General features: G+C 39.6%; 1 protein-coding gene across 7 annotated transcripts in view; it reads left to right on the forward strand.

Moving 5' to 3' along the window:
• ANKRD12 (ankyrin repeat domain 12) overlaps positions 1-21,270 on the forward strand; it is a 53,883-nt gene that overhangs the window by 10,060 nt on the left and 22,553 nt on the right. For 4 of the 7 annotated variants that reach the window (XM_083449991.1, XM_083449988.1, XM_083449993.1 and 1 more), the window contains exons 2-4: positions 12,492-12,586; positions 15,182-15,318; positions 19,884-20,031. In XM_083449991.1, coding sequence (XP_083306117.1) covers positions 15,232-15,318; positions 19,884-20,031 — 235 coding nt within the window. In that variant the 5' untranslated portion in view covers positions 12,492-12,586; positions 15,182-15,231. Of the gene's footprint in view, positions 1-12,491; positions 12,587-14,134; positions 14,311-15,181; positions 15,319-19,883; positions 20,032-21,270 lie in introns of all 7 variants that reach the window. The other 3 variants (XM_083449992.1, XM_083449994.1, XM_083449989.1) reach the window with 2 other exon arrangements.

Consider the following 21,270-nt stretch of genomic DNA (forward strand, 5'->3'; position numbering starts at 1 on the left):
ATCCTTTGTTTACAAAACTGGATCCGGTAGCATCCACAGACTGCATTCCCGCTCCTTCAGGAGGAGCAGAACTCCATCTAGCACAGACAATTTACCAAATTCTTAGACACAGGAACAACTCATCCATGGTGCTTTCATCTTACTAGGATTCATGTTCAGCTCATTTTTCTTTATCCCACTACTGTGTCCAGGCACTAAAACAAATGGCCTCTCCTGATTCAGATTGTATGGAGAAAGAGAGGCAAGTGTTATCAGTGTACTAATGATACCATGCCCCCCAAATTCTAATGACATTCATCAGGGTGACCTGATGGTAATCTGTCAGGTTGAAGGTTGCATTCAAATATAAGTAAAGAAGCATATCTTTTTCTAAGTCAAAAATTATGTCAACTTGCCAGGGTCTGACAAGTTGACATAGGCACTAGAATTCAGCTTCTGGAGGTAGAGAATTATCCACAAGTAGCATACAGAATGACAGTCACTGTGTCAGTACAGTATAAGTCCCATTTCTTTGTTCATAATATACTGTACTTCAGCTCTACATGTATAATGAGCAAAGGCAGTTATTAAATAAGCAAAATACCATTTCATCCTCTAAAATGAGACAAATTTTTAAAATTATATGTACTTTCTATTTTGGTTTAAATTAACATGTTGCTAAGACTTAAAAACAGAGACAATGAATGGAAAATATTTCAATTAAAAAAACCCAATAGTAAATAAAGAGCAGCAATTAAAACTGTTCCAGCACAGGTTAAAATGTAAAGGCACTACAGTGTGAATGCTTTTACAGTCTGGATAACGGTGACAGATGCAGATTATGAAGGTAGTATAAAAATTTGGTACTCAGTTCCAGAGTAAGCTTTATAACGCTATAAAGATTGCCCTAACTTTGGTGGGGTGAGGGAAGAAGTGGCGCAAAACAATTTAATGCACTGGAATGAAAAACTTACTGAGAATCAGATGTATGAAGTATTTGGCCTGATTTTGGGATTGGTGGTGGGAACTATGTAACTAAGCTTTTGCAAGTGTTTAATAAACAGCGACCAAAATCAGGTAATTTTGCACTAAACTGTTTTCCCTTGTTTAGTATTCAGAAAGACAACACTTATGTTACCACCCATATTTGCTGCATGAACAATCTGTTGTAAAACATTCTGGCATTTTTCAGTGTGGCAGTATTGATATGCATCTGCCAAAAATATTATTAAATATAACTAAAATCCTAAATTAATAGTATATAGAAACAAGTGTTATAATAAAATCAAGCTTTTTTTATTTCCAAATAATTTAAAATCATGTTTTAAAAACATTTTATAATCTAAAATGCATGAACAAATTTTAAAGCATTTGTTTTAAACCCAAGAAGCATAAGCACAACGATATAATTTTGCGACCATGTTTAGGGTAAAATAAAAATGTCAATCAAATAATGGTTAATAATAATATAATTTATTATTTATACCCCACCCATCTGGCTGGGTTTCGCTAGCCACTCTGGATGGCTCCCAACTGAATAGTTCCCATTTAGGAAGGCAAGAATGAATATAAAGAAAATCTGAATGCTGACTTACAATTTTAAAAAATCTGCACCTTTCCTCATCAGTGTTTCATACTAATATGAACTCTCAGGCTATTAGCTGACCAGTTAGCTGCTGTATGTTGTACAGTTCAATCTTTAAGCATGTTAACTTTTAAAAAAGGAGCACTTTGTTTAATAGGGACTACTCCAAGGAAGTATGTGTAAGATTGCAACTCAAAATTCACATTACTGTTTTCTGACTCAGTTGACCATAAGGACATCAACTGTCTCGGGCCATAAAGTTGGAAGGGGAGGATTTGTTGATAGCATAGCTGCTGGATGCTCCCTGACTGGTCTTGATCTATGACAGGGCCTTTCGGTTAGTGGGCTCCCATTTACAGACTGTTCTTCCTGATTAGGTGTATCTTTCCCCTTATTATTAATGTTTAGGTGGGATTTAAGGCCATTTCTGTTTACTCAGGCATTTGGTGGTTGACAGATTGTTTCTGGCAACTTTGAAATTATTATGAGGGTATTAGAGTTGTTTTTAACATTTTTGTATTGTTTTATTGGTTGTTTCCCATGCCTCCTTTTTCTCCAATGTGAAACATGACAAGTAAAGCAAGTAATGTTTGCTCTTATGCATAGGAAAAGGTACTGTAACAGGAGAGCTTGGGAGGAATGATTAGGGGAAGGAGCAAAGAAGCACTACTTCATCAAGCTCTGTCAACTAGTGTGGACAGCAAGCAGCAGAATAGTAATGAATATAATGACTTAAAAATGAGAGTGAGCAGGTACTTATGTGCCAATCACACACAGAGAAGAATGAAGCTTGGAAATGCAATTGTTGCTCAAATGCAGTCTGTGGTATGATTGATAACCACTTTGTTTGATTACACTATTTGTGGCCTTTAATGGACAACCAGAAGCTTGCCATGGTTGCCCATTAGTCCGTGTTAGTTAATTCAGTGTGCTATGAGTGAAAAATGTACAGAAAAGAGAATTGGTACAGAATATGGGGACTGAATATCAGGACTTGTCATGTGGAACATCATAACAATATTGATAAACCTTCACTTTCAAATTTGTTTCATGTTTCTGGATGCAAATCATTATATTATTTTTGACCCATAAAGCCCTTACCAACATATGCAAGGGTATCTGAAGGAATAAAAGTTGCTCTCTGTTGTATAAATCTGCTCATGCATGGATATGATCATCTGATGTCCTGCTCTGGATGTTCTTTGAAGTTAGGCTGCTTCTCTGTTCATCAGTTGCTGGCAATCCCAGGGACAGTGGAGTATGGTAAATTTTTTCATAGGGGAACAGTTGGGGCTAGAGGTGCCAGTTTGCAAGGTTGATAAAGTGCACATGACATCAAGACATCCAAACATTTCACATGTGAGCATTGCACTTCTCTCTCTAAGCTGGGCAGAAGTCTCTTGCACTTTGGGACGGACAGGATGCTGGAGCCCTCCTGCCTCCTTCCCAAAGCCCAAAATTGTGGGAGGGCTCTTGGACCCATTGGAGCATTGTTCCTCCTCCCCTAAGCCAGGCAGAAGCTTCCTGGGCTTTGGGAAGGAAGCACCAGGAGAACATTTAGGGGATTAGCCTAGACCCCCTAGTCCACTGACTGCACACCACTGCCCAGAAGGGGAGGGTTCTCTTGTGCTTGGTACCTGCTTTCAGGTTTCCCACTGGCATCTGATTGACCACTGTGAGAACATGATGCCGGACTAGAGATGGGCCATGGACCTGACCCAGCAAGCTCCTCTTATGTTTGTTATGGAGCCCTGATTAGACATAGATCTAGTGTCTATTCTATAATCTTCTGGACACCAGTTGAAAATGTTTCTATTACTAAACTTTTAGCAGTATTTAATTTCAGTCTTCTGTTGCTGTTGGTTTTCAATTTAATTTTAGATGTAATTTTTAAAATCTGTTAATTGTTTTATTCTGTTTGTAATGTTTAATTTTATTTGTAAGTTGCCTTAGAAACTAAGTGGAGAAAGGTGAGAGATAAAATTCTTAACTTTTCACATTGTACTCTTTAGTATATTAAAATTTAAAAGTATAACTAGTATTAGAGATGGAGCTACGAACTGCTGCATCCTAAATTATTTAAATTAGAGCTTTCACCTTGTTTAAGAAATCTTAGCTAATCATCAGATGTGTTAATCAATTAATACACATAAACTTACATGCAAAAGTTCATTTTCAAGGGAATAGTATAATTTGTTTCTTTTAGATAGTGTGCCTATATATTGCTAAATGCACCAGTTTATAAGAAAAGCTTTTTGAGAGTAAAGGGACTATATCTCTGCTAAAATGGTGGCTGCCATCTGCAGTTTTTATACATATTTTAACATTGATCAAAATGTGTTTCATAGTTAATCAGGCATATCATTTAGACCCCTCTATGTAAACCTCTTACAAAGGGATTTTCAATAGTGCTTAGTATCTTGCCATTTTATGTGGATTTAAAGAAGAAAATTGAACTGAGTGATCTTAAATCCATTATAAATTTGCAATCAGTTTGCTACAGCATGGTTCTGTCTCATATTCCCCTACTTTGAGGTTGTGGTGAGGGCTAGATCAAACACATTGAGTTCATGTGCAAGGTACCTTCAGTGCTGGAAAAAAACCATGATTCCCCACCTAGGAAACTTAAAGATGTGTATAATATAATAAACTACCGTATTTTTCGCCCCATAGGACGCACCGCTCTATAGGACGCACCAAGGGGTTTTTTTTGGGGGGGGGGAATAAAGAAAAAAAATTATCCCCCCCCCCAGGCACGGGGCTGGTGCGGGGGAAGCCCGAGCTTCCCCCAACCCCAGCTCCCAGAACAGCCTGCTATCCGCAAGCCTAGGGAGCCGCGCCGGTCTCCCCAGGCTTGCGGAGAGCTGCGCGAAGCCCGGGCCCGCTCTTCAGCGCGCCTGAGGCTTCGGAATGCAGGCAGCTCTGCGCAACCTTTGGGAGCCCGGTGCGGCTTCCCGCCGGGCTCCCAAGGGTTGCGCAGAGCTGCGCGGAGCCCGGGAGCGCAGGCAGCTCTGCGCAACCTTTGGGAGCCCGGCGCGGCTTGGCGCCGGGCTCCCGAGGGTTGCACAGAGCTTCCTGAAGCCTGGAGAGCGAGAGGGGTCGGTGCGCACCGACCCCTCTCGCTCTCCAGGCTTCAGCGAAAGCCTGTATTCGTCTCATAGGATGCACAGACATTTCCCTTTCATTTTTGGAGGGGGGAAAGTACGTCCTATAGGGCGAAAAATACGGTAGATACTGTGAAAGGCAATTCTTTCCCAATTTCTGTAAACCAGACTAGATGCAATGGGTATTCATTACCAGTTTCTGGTAACCAGAGGAGAATAGTGTTCTTGTACTTGGATTCTGCTTGCAGACTTCCTAGAGATATCTGGTTAGGCACTGTAAGAACAGGATGTTAGACTAGAAGGGCCATTGGCCTGATCCAGCAGGCTCTTCTTATATTCTTAATGTGCCTCTTTAGATATTTTAAGGAATGCATTCATTGTTTAGTCATTCTCTTCCCCCTACCCTGGCCTGATAAGATGATCTTGTACTAAGATAATATTTGTGCCTGTATCTGTATGAAAGCCCTTGTTGCTAAGTGATGCAAAATTTTGTATCATCATGTAGTCATCATGGGTTGTCTAGTTCTGAGCCCCAGAGCAGTGTCTGGGAAAGAGTGGCCTGCAAGGATTCAGAAGTTGGTCATGCCTGTCTTACACAGGGCAGCAGGAGGAGTATATTAAAGCACCCATGCTGTTGTTTTTCTCCAAGCACCAGAATAGCATTGGAGCACTAAGTCCAAAGTGGCAAGAATGATTGCAATAGCATAGGCAAGGTGCTAGAGCCATACTGCCACAGACGGTGAATTCTTACCATATGTGCTAAATGATTCTGAACATGGTTTTTGGAAAAGTCTGTAAATCAAAAGTTGGAAAATGGGTAGCAGACTTACAGCAATCATACTGCTTTGTGTGTAATCACAATTTTAACAATAGCACCCTTCATTTTTGTCATAATTTCCGTATGAGAAATCCTAAAAAATACTTTATTATTAATCTCATTTTTATACTGCTTTATATTCTTAATTAAAAAATATTGCAGCGGTTTACAACCTATATTAAAACATCAAATAAAACAATTCAGAATAGAACATTACTGAAGAAAGTCAAGTATGCGTTCAAAGCAACATAATTAACAATCACATGCTAGCAAATTCAGATCACCTACTTTAAATTAATTTGGAGCGCTTGTGCAGCATACTCACTTCCCCAAAATATTGGACTTTTTATATGAGGAAAATGATGGGATTCAATTGCTGGAATAGCCAGGCCACCCTGGTAATTGTGATTTTTTGTCAAAAGGTGACCAGGTGTGCAGTGTTGACTACATTTTTAAAATAAACACTTATCTATAGACAGGATAAAACATGCCTTTAATCCTTACTAAGTGTAATAAGAACTAAGGAATTCCCAGTTACTGCCTGAACTCTTGATCTCTTCAAAATATGGGTGTATGCTGTTCAACATTGTCCTGCTCATCAAACATGAATTAGACACCAATAAAATTATCTATGAATGCTTTAATATACTTGTTCTTAGCATCCCAATCAGTATCTCTTACCAGCACATATTAACAGCAATTATAGCAATTTCAGAAGCCTACATTTCAGGCTTTATTTTGTTTCACTTTTCTTGTCCTGCACCATCTGATCTGATGTGCTCATCTGAAAATTAATCATTAGAATAACCATCCAATTCTTCCTCAGCTATATGTTCACCATTCTCTGGACTTAATATCCAGTTTCAACACTGTTGGAGTTTGAACATGTTTGTGCATGTGAGCCTATTTGCCAAGCAAGCATGTCTGGGCAGTTGAGATGACTTGGTGCAATTGTACACTTGTAGGTAAAGCATGGCTTTGGGTGTTGGCAGACCATCGAGTATATGGTATATGGGTGTATGATTTCAGGTGGCCCAAAGCTTATTTTGGGGTGCACACTCCCAGTTCCTTGTTCATTTCCATGTACATTGAATATTACTAGCCAAGTGTGGCACCCAAATGAAGCATTGGACCAGATGTGATGCCATAGTATCTCATACAGGATGCTCTTCCTTGGGGTAAGGGTGTATGGTTTGAGGTTGCTGGAAGCTTAGTTTGGGTACATAAACACACAATTTCTTTTTCATATGTGCGTACATTGGGTATAAACACTAAGGGGCCCTGGGTTAAATTTATATAAGTCATTGTTGCACACAAAACTACATGATTGCTGCAGCACTACCACCTATATTCCATCTCTTGGGTGGCATAGCTGTTTGGGGAGGCTGGCCAGGTTTTTTGCACCAGGTGAAGCCTCCAGAGGGGCGCCATTGAGGCTCCCAGGCTGTGTGTATGTGTATGCAAATGCTTGTGCAGGGGGGGGGCAAACTGGGTAAAATAAAGCCTAGTTTCCCCGCTGCGTCATGTATGGTAAGAATTTCAGTCCTGGTTCATGGACTATATAGAAAACTTGGCAAATACTGTAACTGCAACTGCAGTTTAATCACTGTCTCCCCTTCTTGTAGATGGCAGCAAGGAATCAGTTTCTTTTGATAGCAGTAACTAAACCTTTCCAACTGTGACCCCTTCAGAATGTCAGTTTCTTTCCTTTAGTATCTCCCTCCCCAAATCCCTGGGTCTGGTTGGCCCAGCTGTCCAATCATGTAGTGACCGTTCATCTTCCTCTGTTTTGGTGGAGCCATTTTAGTTACCTATATCTTATCACTTTTCCACTTTTGATGTGCTGGGTTTCCGTATGTGGCGCTTGCATTCAGCTGTAATTCTTGTAAGCAGCATAATGGGCCATTAATTAAATGAGAAATAGTACCCAAAGGTGCTTCAAATCTTCACAGTCTTGTCCAGATGAGGCAGAGCCATGGGTGATACCCACTGGGGCAAATTAAGAATCTCAGGACCCAAGAAGCTAAAATTTGTTTGGAAATACTTATTTTAAATGCATCAGCAGACCACCAGTGAATACATTTTAGCTCATGAAAGTTATTAGAATAGAAAGTCTAGGGCTTGCTGGACCAAGGTAGCTGCTTAATTTGATAGTTTCTTATTCTAGTAGCTCAAATTACCCAATATGAAGCATAAAAAGTGATAAAACACAGCTAAAAATAGAAGGAAGCTTTGAAAGATGTCTCAAGGTTCTGACTGCTAAAGAAAAATATGGTTTAAAATGCTTCAAAGCGATACCTCTCGGTGAGGCTTCAGGATGCTCAGCAAATCTGCATGTAAGTGAAACTGACATGGCAGAAGGAAGGAAAGTGACAGCTCATGAAGGCGATAGATTTGAAGCCGAGCTACAGCAAATATTAGATAAGCATACACGATGTATGAAGAGTGCATTGATAGAGGGTTGGAAAGCAGTGATGCAACCCTGGGGAGAAAAGGTAGAATTTATTTCAGCACAAGTGGAGTCAGTGACAGGAAAGACAGACAGAGCACCGAATTTGAGCTTTAAGAAGAAAGAGAAAATAAAAGACATGAAAAAGGCAGAAAGAGATATATACTGTACTTCAAGTTTCAGGATCCTGAAGACTTGAAGGAGGGCATGGAAGAGAATAAAATGACCAAAGTTTAGTCACCTGATAGAATACACTTGCTTCACACACAGCTGAAAGAGTCAGACATTGACACAGTGCACCAAACACTGACGGCACTTAGAGTTATAATGTGATAATATGCTTTACAAGTTATGCTTTGAAACAGTAAGTATAGAACAGAAAAGGAAAGAAATTTAATGACACAGAAGTGATTTTCCTGCAGGACCTGTGTATGAAAACCTAAAAACCCATGTACTACAATTACAAGAAAATATTCAAGTTATTTGTCCACAGCAATGGTGACATATCTTCTGAAACAAGGAAAGCAAATTTGGTGGAATCATATAGACCAGAGTTTCCCAAACTTTTTCCAACCGTGGCCCCCTTTCGATCTTGTTTCCTCCCTGTGCCCCCCCCCCATAGGCATGGGGCAGGGGGTAGCTGCCCCCATAAGTAAAAATCAATGCAAATAAATACAAATCTGATGTTCTGCCCCCCTAACAAAAGCCTGTCCCCCCAAACAAAAATCCTGGCTATGCCCATGCTCTCCCCATCCTACCGGTAGAAAGGTAGCTATTTAAATGTTTTGTTTGTAAGAACATGTTTTATTTATAGTTTTTATGATTTATAAAAAATACCATTACATAAAATGATAGGAACATAATGAAATATTGTTGAAGCAGATAAACATAGAATCATGGAGCTGGAAGGGACCCCAAGGGTCATCTTTCTAGTGAAACCCCCTGCAATGTAGGAAACTCCGCTAAAGCATCCATGACAGTTGACCATCCAACCTCTGCTTAGAAACCTCCAAGGAAGCAGAGTCCAGAACCTTGCAAAGGAGAACCTTCTTCAATGTATTTTAAAAAGTAAACAACACTTATTTGACCCCAGTTATTGGACACAAGGGGGAACTACAGATACAGTCCAAAAGGCACACAGGGTGTTCTGTATATATGGGAGAATTTTAAAAAGCAATTGGTCCTCACTGACCTGGGGCAAAAAGATATTGTCATGTGGAGGAGCCCTGGCTGCCTAGATAAAACACTATAGCCCCACACACCCTTGCCTGGGAGTAAGGCCCACTGAACTCAGTGCTGCTTTCTTCTGAGTAGACACTTAGTTATTTACTAGCTGCAAATCAGCAGCACCAGACGACCCCGCTTGGCTAGGGTGGGTTGCAGGGGTGGATTGCACCTTGCGCCTTGCAGAGTCAGACCCAGGCTGCCACCAGGCCCAGCACTGGCGGCAGCAACAAGCAGCTCCGGCTCTCCCAGCCCTACCCATTGCCACTCCACCACCACACTTACCTGACTTGGGGGTTCTGGATTGCAGGCTCTACTGGTCAAAACGGGAGCCTCAGTGATCACCCTCTTCCCACCGGAAACAAACCAGAACTGCTCCAAGAAAACGCACATGGCAAAAAGGAGCGCTAGGCCCTTGTAGGCTGCCCCCTTATCTTCTTGTGATTGGCCAAGCAGATAGCCATCCAATCAGGATTCCCCCCCCCATCACTTCTCACTTCCCTCTATGGCTCCCTAGCCTTGTACTGTGCCCCCCATTTATGCATTTTTTACCTGTGGCCCCCAGCTGGGAAACACTGATATAGTCCATTGGCATTATTGAACCAGTACTCAAAGACTGCTGTTCTTGAATGAACTCAATTTTTAGCAGGTACAGCCACATATATTAGGTGGGCTTGCTTAATTCCTGGGAGGTACCTGGCTGAATAGGGACGCGGGTGGCGCTGTGGGTAAAAGCCTCAGCGCCTAGGGCTTGCTGATCGAAAGGTCGGCGGTTCGAATCCCCGCGGCGGGGTGCGCTCCCGTCGTTCGGTCCCAGCGCCTGCCAACCTAGCAGTTCAAAAGCACTCCCGGGTGCAAGTAGATAAATAGGGACCGCTTACTAGCGGGAAGGTAAACGGCGTTTCCGTGTGCGGCTCTGGCTCGCCAGAGCAGCGATGTCATGCTGGCCACGTGACCCGGAGGTGTCTCCAGACAGCGCTGGCCCCCGGCCTCTTGAGTGAGATGGGCACACAACCCTAGAGTCTGTCAAGACTGGCCCGTACGGGCAGGGGTACCTTTACCTTACCTGGCTGAATAGTAGGAAAATACTGGAGATCATATATTTTGGTTTGATCTGATATTTGTATTCTGCTTTTCTAACAACAAAGTGACTCACAATAATCTTGATAGTATTAAAACAACAATAAACATTGCAATCACTATAATATCAAAAAGACAAGTAGTATAATTCAATAAATAGCAGAAAGATATACACCATTGCAAAATTAGTAAGAAACCCATAACAATTGTATTTTTGGGTGCCTAGAGGCCTTTGATTATCTAGAGTTAATTTTTATATTCTGGCTGGTGCCGCAGTTCATACAAGCACTCCAGACTAGTGTTTCTCATGTAAAGTGGTGGGCTAGCATCTCCCCCGCAATGTCTTAGGAACTGGTACCATATTCCCTGAAGCATGCCATCCAACCTAGGCTGTAATGGCGTTGCCATGGACCAGCAGCTGATGACTCAGGGACTGGCCCCAGTCTGTGGACTACCACTTTGAGTAGCAGTGCTGTACGCCCTGTACTGGCTCTTTGTTGTGAAGTATGAGTTAATGTGTTCGATTACAGAACATTCAGCATGTATGAGCAGGTGTTGGAAAAGGTGTATTAATTGTCATTGCACTTAAGCAAATCATGCCTGAGTGTTTGATGTGCTAGAATGATGGGGTTATTAATTACTACATTGCATTAAAGAATGCTATGTGAATTATAGGTATATGCTAGAATGTTAAGTGTAAGATAATACAAGTGCTTTTAGAAAAATTGAACCTGAGAAATTGTTTGTAGATATTTAACTCGAACATAGTTCTCTAGCATGTGTACTTAAAAGAAAAATAGTTGTATCCCAAGCCAAATCTCCCTGTCTCAATAGAATACTGACTAGAACCACATCACAGACATAAAGTTTTCAGTTCTTGCAAAATTGTAATTGGGTTCACAGAATCATTGCAATTATCTGCCTGCTCTCCAGCCTTCACTGTAGGCAGCTTGAAATTATTATTGACTCTCTTCTGCTGAAGTTGCAGTGGTGTGCATCTGTAGAGAGTGAATATAAGAACTCAGGGTTATATCCAGTGATGTTGCTTTGTCCACACAAGGACTTTCATGTGTGCAGCGGACTTTCCCCTCCCTCTCCCCACCCGCTAAATCTGTTCTGGGGTTTTGCCAATCCAATCCTTTCTAAATATTTAGAATACAACCTCCATAAACCCCATCTAATATAGCCAAAAGTCAGAGATGGTAGGAGTTGTCCAAACACTTGGAGGATACCAAGCTGGAGTTGACTGGATTAGTAGATGATACCCGTGGTGACTTGCTAGTCCCTGAGCTCAGTATCAAGCCATAAAATAAGACAATACACATTGTGCTATATGATGACCACTGAACATGTTATTTGCATAATTATTTCCCTAAACAAGCTGCTTTTCATAAAGCAATCATAAGTTCATTTTCAATACATGTTTCCTTTAAAGTTAAAATTGAATTATAAAGCACATTATTTTAAGCTTTTTCCTGTTTGTGTCTTGCTGCAGATAAAATAATGGATTTGTTCTTTCATTGCCATGTGTTGAGTATGTTGGCATCTTGTGCATTAATAATTTGGGCTCATTCTCTATGTACCGTTGATGAGGCGGGTGGGTGCAAGAATGCAGTGAGAATGTTGGTATTGCTGTTATTTCTTGTTTGTACTGCTGTTACTTTGCTTTTTTCTCTTCTGTTGTGAGTTCATAGGATTCCAGCCAAGTTATGCTGATGTAATCCTACAGTAACTGGTATCAAGGACCGTAGCATAATGGAACCAGGCTGCATGATATGCATACTCAGAGATTCTGCGTGGTTTATTGGCTGGTTCACAAATGCATATTCCTCATCTAATTACTGCAGCAAGCAGTGGTGACTATATGTATGAATGAGCCATCACAAATCAAAGAGTATGAATAGAAGTTTCATATTATCTCACATCATTGCTCCACAGTTTTTTTCAATGCTGTATTTTATACATTCATATGCAAGTCATCAGGCATTGAATATGTAACATATGAAAAATGTTAATTGAAAAATAACATGGCACTAACATTATCATTGCTGCTTTCTGAGTAGAACCACACTGAGAGTGTGTGTTAAGCAATATTTTATTTTCAATTACACAGTAATATAGCTAGAAGTATTTAGGAAATAAAGTTACAATTTATTAAAGCATTTGTTTACCATATTTGTATTTTGAGAAAATAGTTGGCTACAATTCTTAATTATCTTATTTACTTTAGTAATTGTAATAATTTCTATTTAGATCTGCTTTGGATATTTCATACTAGCTACAATAAGCTGACCTCAAGTTTGAATAGTACTGGCAGTCTGGAACTAACAACTGTGATTCCACTTTAGGTAATCTCCTTTTGTTTGTTACCTCACTTGTCACAGCTTGGTTTTTTTGTTGAAAATGGAAATCCATGACTTCTTATTGTGAACCTTTTACTTTTTGAAATTAAAAAAGGAATGTTTGTGCAGATTGAAGCAACATTTCAGGATTTGGAGGTACAATCCATCAGATCAGATACAATATTTCATTTCTAATCCCACAATTAAGTAAAAGCCTCTTAGAATTTGGTGCCATTTAAAAAACTAGTGGTAAAAGCTAAGGATGTCTACAGAAGCTTAGTCTCCAAAATTTACATTTTAATTGAAAGTTCTACAGGTGCTAATTTGGGGCTCAAAAATTGTGGGAGCAAACCTTAAAAGGAGAAATGGAAGGTCACTGCTGGAATGCAACTTGGCAGGGAACCCTTTTAGATCAATTTCAGTGTATATGACAGAATACTCTATAAAACTGTTGCTTGGATGTATGGTCCTAAACTTTGGTTAAACTGATGTATATAATGCACAGTCTGTTACTGGAGGTTTGTAAACAAAGGGAAAACCCCAAAGTGGATTTCATTACCGTTTCATCCCCCCTTCATATTGTTGTATTTTTCTAACAAAACATTTAGTTTTTCACAATTAAATAATATTTTGTCAACAATAATAGTAATGACAAGAGTAAATATGCTATAGAAGATAGGGTTTGGGGAAGATGAGTTTACAACCATGAGGACAAGACAACTTTTCTTGGCCTATATACAGAATTGTTAACCATGCACTGTGTAGTGGCTGTAGCAAGCCCAATATTATCATTTGCTTCATCCAGTAGATTGCAGAAATGCTAGGCTTACTGCATACATAGGCCTTTCTGTGTGGTTGTAGTTATCTATGCATTTGGTTCTCCAGAAGCTGTAGCAATCTGGTGATAATGGCTAAGATCCTAACTTATCTCCTTTGAACTGGGCAGAGTTCGTGGAGCAGGCCTTTCCTGCCTCCTCCTTTGTTCTGCAGCTCCCTGAAAATCTACTTCTGGGTTTTCTGGGACCATACAGAATAGATTGGGATATGGTGTGGAGGCTGTGGAATGGAGAGGTGGTCAAAATGCTCCCTCCCAATTTGAATGAAGGAGCCACTTTAGATTCAAGCCAATGTGAATAGAAATACTTATCTTGATGAAAGTATATATGAGTTTTCTAAATTTGTTGTCAGTCACTGATTTTCTTCCTATCAGTGAATACTTCTTCTTCATGACAGTATCTAATCAAATGAACTGGAACATCACAATTCTAAGTGTGCTATGGTATCCTTCTGGAGTGGCTGTCTGAGTTAGGGTTGGGTGGCACCGCTTTGCGGTGGTTCCAGTCCTGCTTGGATGGATGTTTCCAAAGGCTGATGCTTCCAGAGTTCTTCAGCCCTGTGGAGCCCTCAGTGTGGGTTTCCTCAGGCTTTGATTTTTATCCCCTGTGCTGTTTAATATCTACATGAAATTGCTGACTGGGGTAATCTGGAGTTTTGGAGTACGTTGTCAGCAATATGCTGATGACACACAGCTCTACTTCTCCTTTACATCTGCAGGTGTGGCAGTGGATGTGCTGGACCCTTGTCTTGCCTCGGTAATGGACTGGATGAGAGCCAACAAACTGAAGCTCAATCCAGATAAGACTGAGGCACTGTTAGTGGGCGGTTCTCTAGACCAGATGGATGGGAGGTTGCCTGCTCTTGATGGGGTTACACTCCCTCTGAAGGAGCAGGTACGTAGCTTGGGGGTACTTCTGGATCTTTTGCTGTCGCTTGAGGCTCAGGTGTCCTCAGTGGCATGGAGTGCCTTCCATCAGCTTTGGCTGGTGGCCCAGCTGCACCTTTATCTGGATAGGGATAGCCTAACTACTTTTGTCTATGCTCTGGTAACCTCTAGGTTAGATTATTGCAACACATTATACATAGGACTGCCCATGAAGACAGTTCAGAAACATCAGCTGGTGCAGAATTTGGCAGCCAAGTTGCTCACCAGCGCAAGATGATTTGAAAAGATTACATTGATTCTGTCCTGGCTGCCAATTAGTTTCCGGGCCCAATTCAAAGTACTGGTTTTGACCTGCAAAGCCTTAACAGCTCAATACCTCAGGGACTGCCTCTCCCCATATAAACCAACCCAGACTCTGTGATCATCATGTGAGGCCTTTCTTTGTGTGCCTCCTCCACAAGAGGTCTGGAGGGTGGCAATATGAGAATGGGCCTTTTTTGCATTGTCTCCCCGTTTGTGAAATGCTCTCCACAGGGAGGTTTGCCCGGCACCTTCATTATACACCTTTAGGCGCCAGGTCAACCAGGCCTTTGGCTGAGTATCATCATATATTCTTTTTAACGTGTTTGTGGGAGGGGGTGGTTGCTGGTTTGTTTGTTTTGTTCTTGTTTTTATCTTGTATTTTTATGCTGTAAATCGCCCTGAGATCTGTAGATGAACAGCGGTATACAAATTTAATAAATAAATATATTTGTGAAACCCTGAAACTGATGACTCTAGATACACTGAAATGTTACCCAATACTTGTAGATTACTTCAAGTATGCTGATATTTATTTTTTCTTTCTTTCCCCATCTTTCTTGTCTTTTCCCTGGCAGATGCATAATGAGCACTCTGATGCAAGATAAAGTCAGTGAACAAATATAAAATGCCCAGATTTGGGTCAGCAAAGGCAGTTCAGATTCAAAATTCTGACAGCGATAGCACCATGGTGGAGAAACCAACTGGAAGAAAGGTATAAAAAGAAACTTGATTAAGAAGATTACATTGCAGCTAGGCAAATCCATGAAAGCAAAGAACATGTATGAGTCAGAAGAGATAGCATTATGTGCAACTAAACAAAGTTGTAGGAGGTACTTGCTAAAATAACTTTGCCTGTGGTGTAATGAGTTAAAACCCACCATAATCTTCTCTTTCACTGTGTGCCCTGAAACTTTTAAATGCATTCTTTCATAGTTGATGACATTACTTACATTTAAGGTGTTTTAAAGTTGATAAAACACAAACTTGAAGTATCCCTCTGATTTTTAAAGAAACATTCACAACATTCATTTTAAAGTATTTGTGAGGTGTTATGTTGTGAACTTTTGATATTTTCTTTTGAGTAGAATTCAGTATGTATCATACTAAGATTACTATGAAAAGACTGTTGCCTACCTAATAGTATTCCAAAATTAATTCCTTCTTTCAATAGGGCTTAAAGTAGGCCTGTTAGCTGATCTGATCATTTTAGCTGACAATCCAACCTTTTCCAACCTGGTGACATCCAGGTATTGGAGAACTCCAGCTGTGCTCCATTTCATCTAGGATGGTGAATGGTCAGGTATGATGAGAGTTGTAGTCAGTCACTATCTGGAGGGCACCAAGTTTGGAAAGCCTGGTTTAATCATTGCATTTAATCAATAAATTTTATTTTAAGTTTAAATAAATATGTATATTACCAAAATACCAATATGAGAAGTGTTAAAAAAGCTGAAGGAAGTGCGGTAACTTAGAATTTTAGAATCTATGGCTCAGCTAATTATAGTTGTCATTAAGGTTGCTTCCACACTGGTGGGAAGAGGGAATTGCTGGTGTTTTCTCTCTCAATTTTTTAGAGTCCATACAACTTCATTACCAAATTAATGCATTCTATGTTGTCATCCCATGTTATTTCAAACCTGATTTCTGGTAAACATTTGATAATAATTGGACATTGTGAACATGTGCCATTTAGGTTTTTAGGGCTATTGTGCAATTACTTGAAAGCTTCCCGTTCACAAATTTAGCCTATTTTCTTGCTTCCGGCTTAGATTAGCAGTGGGGATGGGGGTGGGGAATAGATTATTGTCTCGCATCTGTTCCCTGTTCTCTCTCCAGGGAGAATGAAATTAATTGCTTCCTTCAATTATTTGTCCCTCCTCTTATTGCAAAGCACATTCACAATAAAAAATAATGGGAATTCAAGCACAGCCCACCCATAGTGCAGAGCTTTGTCTTGCCAGGAGTCAATTTATTGGTCCTTAATTGGCACAGCACTGAGTCCAGGCTCTGGTCCTGGGCTTGCAAGGCCTCTCCCAATTCAAATGTTACAGAAAAACAGAGATGGGTATAATCAGTGTCCTGATGGCACCTCATCCAAGTACCCCTAATGACTGCTCCCAACAGATTCATATAGATGTTAAGTAATGGTACCCTGCAGCACCAGGCAGCACAAAATGCTGCTCTCTGAAACCAACCAAAAACAGTGCCCCCAGTTTCCATCCCACAGAGCGAGTTCAGGAGGATGCAATGATCAAGGCCATATACTTAGGGATTTTTCATATCCTTAAAAATCAAAAAGATGGCAGCACCCATTATTGAAAAATGTTTCTCTAGCAAGGGAAAAAAATGTGTTTATACTTTCTAGTAACAACTGCTGAGAAAAATATTTATGCTTTAACACACCAAAGCTGTTGGAAATGTGTCAGGAGTGCTGTGAATCTGTGTAGCTGTCTTTTTGTGTCTTTGACTTGTGTTTGAGTAAGCTGGTTTTGATCCCTTTTTTGAGAAAACAGTGATGCCACCTTGTACATTCCACTCCTTTGATAGATATTCTTGAGAATAGGATGGAAATGACCTTGAGAGGTCATCAAATCAACTTGTAAAAATATAGAGCAGCACTATATCAACTGCATATTTGAGTTCTTTTAGCAGTGCCAACCCAGAATGATGGCAATATTAGTTACATCAAGCTTCTTGGGGGAATTTTTTATTTGACACAGGCAACTTGTTGCCTTGCTAAGCCAAAATGTGGGCAGTAACTAGCCAGGATGGTATAACGGCCCTTTAATTTCCAGTTCACAATCCTAACAGCTAGGGCACAAAATGGTTCCTCCATCATCCATGTACTTTTAAAGTTAGTTTTATATATCCGGAGCTACTACAGTCCGTATATCCTTGGGGCTCTGGTCTTTGATTGTAGCATCCTTTACAGCTATAATCTTAGCTGTCTTGTGGAATGAGATCAACAGCAGTCACATAGCATTGCCTAATGATGTTGCAACTCCTGCTGTGACCTCCAGGCCTATGTCTCCAATGAGCTGCAGAGAAATACTGATAATTAACAGTTTAAGTATCAGCTTTGTAATTTGCCTTTAACTGAATGAAATAGATAGTTTCATAATTGGTGGTATTCAAGATATTAAAAAGAAAATAAGTTATGAATTATTACAGTGGATTGTTGTATTGCTCTGAAAATATGGTGGAAATTTAAGATAGCAAGATTGTGGCAAGTAAAATATATTCCGTGTATTGCTGCCTGGCTATTAGTGACGATTCATGAAAAAGCAGTTTGTCTAACAGACATAATCATAGCTACATTGAGCGTAACTTAGTGTAATCTGCTTGCCTACATTTGTTCAGTATTATTAGATGAGCAAACAACTTTAGTTTGAAAAATATAACTTAAATTCTGAATGAACAGCCATGGGAAATGATTGGTTTGTTTGCTCTTTTGAAAATCCATTAAAAATATTAACTGCTCTGTTTAAGATGCTAAGTCGGATTGAAATTTAGAATTGTACTTACTACATATATTTTATGTGAGCATTTTAAAGGATTTTGATTTCATTAATTAATATTGTCTGCTTCATAGCAGTAATTTTCATGACATAAGAAAGCTAAGTTTTTTTAAAAAAAACTTACAGTAAATGCTGTTTCACATCTGCTCTGTTTTCTACCTACTAGTTCCTCAATATTCAGCATAGTAAACATTTTAATAGATGGGGGCTGGCCAACTTTTTTCAACATGGAGAAATCGGATTATCCCCTAGAGCTGGAATCCATGGATGGGGAAGAAATTGGGTGTCATTCACATTTTAATGCTAATCTACCTAATTTGCATTTCTGGAAACAATCTGTGAACCAAAACAATAGCTATGCTTTGATATTCACATAGCTCCAAATTTTATGATACAGTTCTTCAACCAAAAAAGGAGTACAGAATTTGCAGAAATTGCTTGTTTATATTATGAGAACTGCATACTAAAATGTTGGATTTTCACTTAAAAAAAATATCAAACTGATGTAGAAATGTGGCAAACGGAACATAATAATGGAAAATATGGGAAACCAATGGCAACAGATTTGACTATCCCTAGTAGATCCAGTCCATCCATAATGGATGTGCATCCCCAGGGTAATGAAGCTTATATTCTATTACTAAAGGGAACACCTGCCAAATTGGAAGCACTTCTGTGTCTGACAGGTGCTACACATGAAGTGACATGTGAAGCCTGCCAGGTGGGCAGCAACACCTGGCATGCTGTTAAACAGAACTTAACTCCAGCAAAAAGTGAGGCTTGGGTGCCCCAGAGTTCTGTGATAATGCAGAGACTTCTCAAGCTGTCTCACTTTTCACAGGAGCTCCCTCAGTTGGAAGTGATGCCACTAGCACTGTTAAGCACCATGCCAGGTGCCAACTTTTTAGGTCAGTTATTTCCACCCTAAAACAGAGTGCAGTGGGAAATACAGAAAAAGAGGCAGAGGTGGAGTCAGAAAAGCTAGTGGCAGCCAGATTACGTAACTTAAACCATCCCTGAAATAGATTATTGTGTCAAGTATGTTTGTCTACTGTTTGCCCAATCCACCCTTTATTGAGAAAAGGACTGAGTCTGAGAAAAGAATAAGAGCTAAGCATTTATCCAACCTGCTGTTGTATTTTTTTCAGTGTATATTTAGAAAACTAATGTTGTCTTCTTAGGTAGATACACTTGTCATTTATATTGTTAAGAAAGCAAACTTTATACAGTCAACTGGCTACAATTATAGTTGTAGGAACTGAATCACAAACGTCTATCAAATTGTACTTCTGAGTTCAGTGAAATATTTTTACACACGTGTTGACTGCATTAGCTGTTTTGTTCCTAGTGTTTTTCTGTGACATAACAAGGCATTTAGCTTTCAGCTTCACTAGTCTTTATTCTGTCTCAATTTTTCACAATAACAGTTTTAATCTCCTTTTTAAACTTTATTTTGTTTTTTGATTATTCTTTTTATTTATTTTTAACATGCTTTATTTTCTTTATTACTTATGACAGAAATCATAAGATGATGCAAGATTCTTTAGCATTCCATTACTATTCTGTTCTGTATTTGCTGTAGTAAATCTGTAGTAAAGTCTAATAATCCTAGATTGTTGTAATCTGAGGAACAGATTAGAGGTGTAATTCTTCTATTGGTTATCTGGTTTTTCATAGAATGTGTTTATTTTTATTTTTTTTAAAATACGCTGTTAATAGTTTTATGTAAACATTGTACTTGTAACTCTGTTTATATCAGAGCAAGGACAAGATTGCCTCCTACACCAAAACTGCCAAAGTGGATAGGAGTGATGTGGGAAAGGAGATGAAAGAAAAGTCTTCCATGAAACGTAAACTTCAGTTTAATGTTAGTCCATCCAGAAATGAAGATCGAAATTCAGACACAGGTAGTGCCAGTTTTATTTTTTCCTCTTGAAAAAAATTGCTATAATAAACCTTCACAAAAGATTAAAAAGTAATAGTAAAGTACTTGCTTATATCCCACTTGTCAATCATTAATCTAGCTGCACAGTTTTTCTTACCTTTTTTCCTAGTGCACCTATTAAATGAGCAGTCTGCCCGTTAATATATGTTGATGTTCCTGGAAAAACCAGGCCTGGCCTGATTATTCAGATCTTACTGCTTTCAGCTTCCCTTACCATAATGTGTTCTACTTGGGATGGTGCATAAGACAGTTTAGAAGCTTCAGTTCATTCAGAATAGATAAGAACATAAAATGAGTCTGGCTGAATCAGACGAAAGGCCCATCTAGTCCAGCATTTTGTTCTCACAGTGGCCAATCAGATGTCTGTGAAAATCGCAACAGCACTCTTCCCCATTTGTGCTTCCCAGAAACATACTCAAAGGCATACTGTGGAAATAGAATGTAGCTATCATGGCACATAGCCATTGATAGCTTCTTTCTTCTATTAATTTAACTACAGTAATCCTTTTTTTAAGTCATCCAACATTGGTGGCCATCACTGCATCTTATGGGAATGAATTCCATAATTTAATCATACATTGTGTGAAGAAGAGTGTTTTTTGTGTGTGTTGTGAATCTTTTGACATTCAGCCTCACTGGATGGCCCCAGATTCTAGTATTATGAGAGAGGGTGGAAAACGGTTTCCTATCAACTTTCTCCACACCATGCATAATATTATTCATCTCTATTATGCCCCCCTTACTCCCTTTTTGGCTTGCCCTTTTGTAAACCTTTTGCACCTCTACAATATCCATTTTGATGTGAGGTGACCAGAACTGTCTCCTTAACCATCTTAACCAAACCTGAATCTAAACTAAAACTTCCCAAAGAAACTGATATCAGCTTGCTCTTGGAATGAGATCTGCAAAATGTTTGGGACTTCCCTGTTTTAGTTATAGCAATGTATTTCACTAATGATTTTAGACATTAATACAGATAACTTAATGCTCTGTTAGCTGGTATAAACTTTATCATAGAATGGTAGAGTTGGATGAGACCCCAAGGGTCATCTAGTCCAACCCCTACAATGCAGGAATCTCAGATACAGCATCCATGACAGATGGCCATCCAACCTCTGCTTTAAAACCTCCAATGGAGAGTCACCCACATTTTGAGGGAGTCCGTTCCACTGTCGAACGGCTCTTACTGTCAGAAAGTTCT

This window comes from Podarcis tiliguerta (genome assembly GCF_965153285.1).
Source record: "Podarcis tiliguerta genome assembly, chromosome: 7".
Classification (NCBI taxonomy): Eukaryota; Metazoa; Chordata; class Lepidosauria; order Squamata; family Lacertidae; genus Podarcis; species Podarcis tiliguerta.